The sequence below is a fragment of the Oncorhynchus masou genome, chromosome 29, assembly GCF_036934945.1.
Source record: "Oncorhynchus masou masou isolate Uvic2021 chromosome 29, UVic_Omas_1.1, whole genome shotgun sequence".
Lineage (NCBI taxonomy): Eukaryota > Metazoa > Chordata > Actinopteri > Salmoniformes > Salmonidae > Oncorhynchus > Oncorhynchus masou.
This window is the reverse complement of record NC_088240.1, coordinates 98,010,912-98,019,480: the sequence shown is the minus strand read 5'-3', so window position 1 is coordinate 98,019,480 and position 8,569 is coordinate 98,010,912. Positions and strand designations below refer to the sequence as shown.

The following is an 8,569-nucleotide window of genomic DNA, read 5'->3' as shown; positions in this document are numbered from 1 at the left end:
CCTCTCTCTCTCTCTCTCTCTCTCTTTCATCTCCCTCAGTAGTTGTTAATGGTTGTCTCTCTCTCTCTCTCTCTGCCTTTCATCTCCCTCAGTAGTTGTTAATGGTTGTCTCTCTCTCTCTCTCTCCCTTTCATCTCCCTCAGTAGTTGTTAATGGTTGTCTCTCTCTCTCTCTCTCCCTTTCATCTCCCTCAGTAGTTGTTAATGGTTGTCTCTCTCTCTCTCTCTCCCTTTCATCTCCCTCAGTAGTTGTTAATGGTTGTCTCTCTCTCTCTCCCTTTCATCTCCCTCAGTAGTTGTTAATGGTTGTCTCTCTCTCTCTCTCTCTCTTTCATCTCCCTCAGTAGTAGTTAATGGTTGTCTCTCTCTCTCTCTGCCTTTCATCTCCCTCAGTAGTAGTTAATGGTTGTCTCTCTCTCTCTCTCCCTTTCATCTCCCTCAGTAGTTGTTAATGGTTGTCTCTCTCTCTCTCTCTCCCTTTCATCTCCCTCAGTAGTTGTTAATGGTTGTCTCTCTCTCTCTCTCTCTCTCCCTTTCATCTCCCTCAGTAGTTGTTAATGGTTGTCTCTCTCTCTCTCTCTTTCATCTCCCTCAGTAGTTGTTAATGGTTGTCTCTCTCTCTCTCTCTCTCTCTCTCTTTCATCTCCCTCAGTAGTAGTTAATGGTTGTCTCTCTCTCTCTCTCTCTCTCTCTCTCTCTCTCTCTCTCTCTCTCTCTCTCTCTCTCTCTCTCCCTTTCATCTCCCTCAGTAGTTGTTAATGGTTGTCTCTCTCTCTCTCTCTCCCTTTCATCTCCCTCAGTAGTTGTTAATGGTTGTCTTTCATCTCCCTCAGTAGTTGTTAATGGTTGTCTCTCTCTCTCTCTCTCTCCCTTTCATCTCCCTCAGTAGTTGTTAATGGTTGTCTCTCTCTCTCTCTCTCTCCCTTTCATCTCCCTCAGTAGTTGTTAATGGTTGTCTCTCTCTCTCTCTCTCTCTTTCATCTCCCTCAGTAGTTGTTAATGGTTGTCTCTCTCTCTCTCTCTCTGCCTTTCATCTCCCTCAGTAGTTGTTAATGGTTGTCTCTCTCTCTCTCTCTCCCTTTCATCTCCCTCAGTAGTTGTTAATGGTTGTCTCTCTCTCTCTCTCTCCCTTTCATCTCCCTCAGTAGTTGTTAATGGTTGTCTCTCTCTCTCTCTCTCCCTTTCATCTCCCTCAGTAGTTGTTAATGGTTGTCTCTCTCTCTCTCCCTTTCATCTCCCTCAGTAGTTGTTAATGGTTGTCTCTCTCTCTCTCTCTCTCTTTCATCTCCCTCAGTAGTAGTTAATGGTTGTCTCTCTCTCTCTCTGCCTTTCATCTCCCTCAGTAGTAGTTAATGGTTGTCTCTCTCTCTCTCTCCCTTTCATCTCCCTCAGTAGTTGTTAATGGTTGTCTCTCTCTCTCTCTCTCTCTCCCTTTCATCTCCCTCAGTAGTTGTTAATGGTTGTCTCTCTCTCTCTCCCTTTCATCTCCCTCAGTAGTTGTTAATGGTTGTCTCTCTCTCTCTCTCTCTCTCCCTTTCATCTCCCTCAGTAGTAGTTAATGGTTGTCTCTCTCTCTCTCTCTCTCTCCCTTTCATCTCCCTCAGTAGTAGTTAATGGTTGTCTCTCTCTCTCTCTCTCTCTCTCCCTTTCATCTCCTTCAGTAGTAGTTAATGGTTGTCTCTCTCTCTCTGCCTTTCATCTCCCTCAGTAGTAGTTAATGGTTGTCTCTCTCTCTCTCTCTCTCCCTTTCATCTCCCTCAGTAGTAGTTAATGGTTGTCTCTCTCTCTCTCTCTCCCTTTCATCTCCCTCAGTAGTAGTTAATGGTTGTCTCTCTCTCTCTGCCTTTCATCTCCCTCAGTAGTAGTTAATGGTTGTCTCTCTCTCTCTCTCTCTCCCTTTCATCTCCCTCAGTAGTAGTTAATGGTTGTCTCTCTCTCTCTCTCTCTCCCTTTCATCTCCCTCAGTAGTTGTTAATGGTTGTCTCTCTCTCTCTCTCTCTCCCTTTCATCTCCCTCAGTAGTAGTTAATGGTTGTCTCTCTCTCTCTCTCTCTCCCTTTCATCTCCCTCAGTAGTTGTTAATGGTTGTCTCTCTCTCTCTCTCCTTTCATCTCCCTCAGTAGTTGTTAATGGTTGTCTCTCTCTCTCTCTCTCTCCCTTTCATCTCCCTCAGTAGTTGTTAATGGTTGTCTCTCTCTCTCTCTCCCTTTCATCTCCCTCAGTAGTAGTTAATGGTTGTCTCTCTCTCTCTCTCCCTTTCATCTCCCTCAGTAGTTGTTAATGGTTGTCTCTCTCTCTCTCTCTCTCTCTCTCTCTCTCCCTTTCATCTCCCTCAGTAGTTGTTAATGGTTGTCTCTCTCTCTCTCTCTCTCTCTCCCTTTCATCTCCCTCAGTAGTTGTTAATGGTTGTCTCTCTCTCTCTCTCTCTCCCTTTCATCTCCCTCAGTAGTAGTTAATGGTTGTCTCTCTCTCTCTCTCCCTTTCATCTCCCTCAGTAGTAGTTAATGGTTGTCTCTCTCTCTCTCTCCCTTTCATCTCCCTCAGTAGTTGTTAATGGTTGTCTCTCTCTCTCTCTTTCTCTCTCCCTTTCATCTCCCTCAGTAGTTGTTAATGGTTGTCTCTCTCTCTCTCTCTCTCTCCCTTTCATCTCCCTCAGTAGTAGTTAATGGTTGTCTCTCTCTCTCTCTCCCTTTCATCTCCCTCAGTAGTAGTTAATGGTTGTCTCTCTCTCTCTCTCCCTTTCATCTCCCTCAGTAGTTGTTAATGGTTGTCTCTCTCTCTCTCTCTCTCTCTCTCTCTCTCTCTCTCTCTCCCTTTCATCTCCCTCAGTAGTTGTTAATGGTTGTCTCTCTCTCTCTCTCCTTTCATCTCCCTCAGTAGTTGTTAATGGTTGTCTCTCTCTCTCTCCCTTTCATCTCCCTCAGTAGTAGTTAATGGTTGTCTCTCTCTCTCTCTCCCTTTCATCTCCCTCAGTAGTAGTTAATGGTTGTCTCTCTCTCCTCTCCCTTTCATCTCCCTCAGTAGTTGTTAATGGTTGTCTCTCTCTCTCTCTCTCTCTCTTTCATCTCCCTCAGTAGTTGTTAATGGTTGTCTCTCTCTCTCTCTCTCTTTCATCTCCCTCAGTAGTTGTTAATGGTTGTCTCTCTCTCTCTCTCTCTCCCTTTCATCTCCCTCAGTAGTTGTTAATGGTTGTCTCTCTCTCTCTCTCTCTCTCCCTTTCATCTCCCTCAGTAGTTGTTAATGGTTGTCTCTCTCTCTCTCTCTCTCCCTTTCATCTCCCTCAGTAGTAGTTAATGGTTGTCTCTCTCTCTCTCTCCCTTTCATCTCCCTCAGTAGTAGTTAATGGTTGTCTCTCTCTCTCTCTCCCTTTCATCTCCCTCAGTAGTAGTTAATGGTTGTCTCTCTCTCTCTCTCTCTCCCTTTCATCTCCCTCAGTAGTTGTTAATGGTTGTCTCTCTCTCTCTCTCTCTCTGCCAGCTCCTTCAGACTCCCCGTGGATCAGCACATCAGGATCCTGCAAGAACAGATGCTTTGAATTGGACGAGGCTGAACCTCCCAACTGCCGCTGTGACAACTTATGTAAAACCTATAACAGCTGCTGCCAGGATTTTGATGAGCGCTGCTTGAGAACAGGTAAGCCTGAAGCCTGCCAGCCTGTCTGTCTGGGTTGGTGGTCCCCCCTGCTCCCTTTCATGTTCCCTCAACATGGTGGTCTTACATCTCAGTTCAACCCCTCTCCCCAGTCCAAGTTGTACATGTTCCAGAACATTCAGTACGTTGTATTGCATCAATGTAGGGTTGAAAATGAACACACGCTTTACTTCATACTTAATGACCATCACCATCTCTGTCAGTTTCTACCTCATGTATATGACCTGATGGTGACTTGACTCATTGTTGAATCGGACACCCTGATGCAGTTCTAATGGGTCGTTGTTACCTATGTAACATCCTCTCTCATTAATTGATTGAATAAATGATTGATTGTGTCCAGAGGGAGGTTTTGAGTGCAGTAAGGAGCGCTGTGGAGAGACCAGGAAGGACCAGCATGCCTGTCACTGTTCTGAGGACTGTCTGGCCAAAGGAGACTGCTGTACCAACTACAAAACACTCTGTAAAGGTTAGACACTGATACTAGATGTCTCTCAACCTGATACTAGTGCTGCGTGTGCTTTAGCCAACCCTTCTGACTGTTGTTGTCATGACATACACTACCGGTCCAAAGCTTTAGAACACCTACTCATTCAAGGGTTTTTCTTTATTTTTACTATTTTCTACATTTTTTAATAATAGTGAAGACATTAAAACTATGAAATAACACATATGGAATCATGTAGTAACCAAAAAAGTGTTAAACAAATCAAAATATATTTTATATTTGAGATTCTTCTGCCTTGATGACAACTTTGCACACTCTTTGCAATTCTCTCAACCAGCTTCATGAGGTAGTCACCTGTAATGCATTTCAATTAACAGGTGTGCCCTCTTAAAAGTTAATTTGTGGAATTTATTTCATTCTTAATGCGTTTCAACCAATCAGTTGTGTTGTGACAAAGTAGGGGTGGTATACAGAAGATAGCCATATTTGGTAAACAACCAAGTCCATATTATGGCAAGAACAGCTTAAACATGCATAGAGAAACGACAGTCCATCATTACTTTAAGACATGAAGGTCAGTCAATTTCAAGAACTTTGAAAGTTTCTTCAAGTGCAGTCGCAAAAACCATCAAGCGCTATGATGACACTGTCTCTCTTGAGGACCAACACAGGAATGGAAGACCCAGAGTTACCTCTGCTGTGCTATGATGAAACTGGTTCTCGTGAGGACCAACACAGGAATGGAAGACCCAGAGTTACCTCTGCTGCTGAAGATAAGTTCATTAGAGTTACCAGCCGTAGACATTGCAGCCCAAATAAATGCTTCACAGAGTTAAAGTAACAGACACATCTCAACATCAGCTGTTCAGAGACTATGTGAATCAGGCCTTCATGGTCGAATTGCTGCAAAGAAACCACTACTAAAGGACACCAATAAGAAGAGACTTGCTTGGGCCAAGAAACATGAGCAATGGCCATTAGACCGGTGGAAATGTGACCTACGGTCTAGAGTCCAAATTGGAGATTTTTGGTTCCAACCACTGTGTCATTATGAGACGCAGAGTAGGTGAACGGATGATCTCTGCATGTGTATTTCCCACCGTAAAGCATGGAGGAGGTGTGATGGTGTGGGGGTGCATTTCTGGTGACAATATTTGTGATTTATTTAGAATTCAAGGCACATTTAACCAGCATGGCTACCACAGCATTCTGCAGCGATATGCCATCCCATCTGGTTTGGGCTTAGTGGGACCATAATTTGTTTTTCAACAGGACAATGACCCAACACACCTCCAGGCTGTATAAGGGCTATTTGAGCAAGAAGGAGGATGATGGAGTGCTGCATCAGATGACCTGGCCTCCACAATCACGTGACCTCAACCAAATTGAGATGGTTTGAGATGAGTCGGACCGCAGAGTGAAGGAAATGGCAGCAAACAAGTGCTCAGCATATGTGGGAACTCCTTCAAGACGGTTGGAAAAGCATTCCAGGTGAAGCTGGTTGAGAGAATACCAAGAATGTGCAAAGCTGTCATCAAGGCAAAGGGTGGCTATTTGAAGAATCTCAAATATAAAATATATTTTGATTTGTTTAACACTTTTTTTGGTTACTACATGATTCCATGTGTGTTATTATTATTATTCTATAATGTAGAAAATTGCAAAAATAAAGAAAAACCCTTGAATGAGTAGGTGTTCTAAAACTTTTGACTGGTCATGTACCTTTCTGACTGTATCCTAGTGTGGAAGGTTGTATTGAACCCTCATATTAACTCTTAATTGGACCACTTTCTTTGAAAAGGGGACACTACTTGGTTGCAGGATGACTGTGAAGACATTAGAACCCATGAATGTCCGGCTGGGTAAGAGATCCTATATACACACTTCAGACCTTCTTATAAAAAAAAAAAAAAACGTTTTTGTTTAACCTTTCACAACTATTTCACAGCGATTCACAACAACAACAAAGAAACGTAAGAACATCAGAGATAGTCTCATGATCTTTTGTCCCCAGGTTTGTCCGTCCCCCTCTCATCATGGTGTCAGTGGATGGGTTCAGAGCCTCCTACATGAAGAGAGGAAGCACAGTGATCCCCAACATCGAGAAACTCAGTAAGATATTATGAATCATCCATAACAAGGCTTCATTTGACTGGGTCTACTTTATTCACTTTATTAAACTAGGCAAGTCAGTTAAGAACAAAGTCATATTTACAATAAAGGCCTACCCCGGCCAAACCCGGACGACGCTGGGCCAATTGTGTGCCACCTTATGGGACTCTCAATCACGGCTGGTTGTGATACAGCCTGGAATCGAACCAGGATGTCTGTAGCACTGAGATGCAGTGTCTTAGACCGCTGTGCCACTCGGGAGCCCGTACCATTGCCTCACATCTGTTTGTGCCTTTTAACCTCTAGGAGCCTGTGGTACCCATGCTCCTTACATGAGACCCGTGTACCCCACAAAAACGTTCCCCAATCTCTACACACTTGCAACGGTACGTACTGGTCAATCATCCTCCGTCTTCCTCCTCGCTGAACTCAGCTGAACATTTTATCTTCAGTTTTGCCGTAATGTAACGTAGCATCCAGCCTCAAGGGGTTAACACCTCCGCCCTGACCTCCTGTAGGGCCTGTACCCTGAGTCCCACGGCATCGTCGGCAACTCCATGCATGACCCTGTGTTTGATGCCAACTTTAACCTGCGGGGTGGAGAAAGCTGAATCATCGCTGGTGGGGTGGGCAGCCGGTGAGGCCCTACTCTCTCTGCTCCGTTCTGTGGTTCAGTCATACAGCGCCTTCACAAAGGACTCACACCCCGTGACTTGTTACACATTTCCTTGTGTTACAGCCTGAATTTAAAATGGATTCAATTGAGATTGAGTTTCACTGCCCTTCCACACAATACCCCATAATGTCAAAGTGGAATTATGTTTTTAGAAATGAATTACAAATGAAAAGCTGAAAGGTCTTGAGTCAAGAAGTATAGTACCCCTTTGTTATGGCATAAATTACTTAACAAGTCACATAATAAGTTGCATGGACTCACTCTGTGTGCAATAATAGTGTTTAAAATGATTTTTTGAATGACTGCCTCATCTCTGTACCCCACACATACAATTATCTGTAAGTTCCCTCAGTCGAGCAGATTCAACCACAAAGACCAGGGAGGTGTTCCAAAGCCTCACAAAGAAGGACACCGATTGGTGGATGGGTAAAAATAAAGAAGCAGACATTGAATATCCCTTTGAGAATGGTTGAAGTTATTAATTACAATTTGGATGGGGTATCAACACACTGAGTCACTATGAAGATACAGGCGTCCTTCCTAACTCAGTTGCCAGAGAGGAAGGAAACCGCTCAGGGATTTCACCATGAAGCCATTGGTGACTTTAAAACAGTTACAGAGTTTAATGGCTGTGATAGGAGAAAACTGAGGATGGATCAACAACATTGTAGTTACTCCACAATACTAACCTACATGACAGAGTGAACAGAAGGATGCCTGTATAGAATATAAATATTCCAAAACATGCTTCCTGTTTGCAATAAGATACTGAAGTAAAAACATGTGGCAAAGAAATTAACTTTATATTCTGAATACAAAGTGTTACGTTTGGGGCAAATTCAATACAACACATTACTGAGTACCAATCTTCATATTTTCAAGCATGGTGGTGGTTGCATCATGTTATGGGTATGCTTGTCATTGGCAAGGATTAGGAAGTTTTTTAGGATAAAAATAAACGGAATAGAGCTAAGCACAGGCAACATCCTAGAGGAAAACCTTGTTGAGTCTGCTTTCCACCAGACTGGGAGACAAATTCACTTTTCATCAGGACAGTAACTTAAAACAGAAGGCAAAATATACACTGGAGTTGCTCACCAGATGACATTGAATGTTCCTGAGTGGCCTAGTTTTGACTCAAATCGGTTTGAAAATCTATGGCAAGACTTGGCAAGAAAATGGCTGTCTAGCAATGATCAACAACCAACTTGACAGAGCTTGAATATTCTGCAAATATTGTACAATCCAGGTGTGCAAAGCTTTTAGAAACTTACCCAGAAAGACACACAGCTGGAATCGCTGCCAAAGGTGATTCTAACGCGTATTGACTCAAGGGTATGAATACTTGTATAAATGAGATATTTCTGGATTTAATTTTCAATTAATTTTATGAAATGTCTAGAAACCTGTTTTCACTTTGTCATTATGGGATATTGTGTGTAGATTGATGACCACTTTTATTTATTTTTTAAATTCAGGCTGTAACAACAGAATGTGGAATAAGTTAAGGGGTATGAATATTTTCTAAAGGCACTGTAAGTCACTCTAGAAGCCCCCATCCCATTCTAGAAGCCCCCATCCCATTCTAGAAGCCCCCATCCCATTCTAGAAGCCCTCCCTCCCATTCTATAGGCCCTCCCTCCCATTCTAGAAGCCCCCATCCCATTCTAGAAGCCCTCACTCC

The 8,569-nt window shown here is 43.3% G+C and overlaps 1 protein-coding gene across 1 annotated transcript in view; it reads left to right on the top strand.

Annotated features, from left to right (window-relative positions):
* enpp2 (ectonucleotide pyrophosphatase/phosphodiesterase 2) overlaps positions 1–8,569 on the top strand; it is a 61,914-nt gene that overhangs the window by 6,092 nt on the left and 47,253 nt on the right. The window contains 7 exon segments of the mRNA XM_064946935.1: positions 3,476–3,631; positions 3,993–4,118; positions 5,899–5,959; positions 6,112–6,209; positions 6,516–6,595; positions 6,728–6,806; positions 6,809–6,846. Coding sequence (XP_064803007.1) covers positions 3,476–3,631; positions 3,993–4,118; positions 5,899–5,959; positions 6,112–6,209; positions 6,516–6,595; positions 6,728–6,806; positions 6,809–6,846 — 638 coding nt within the window.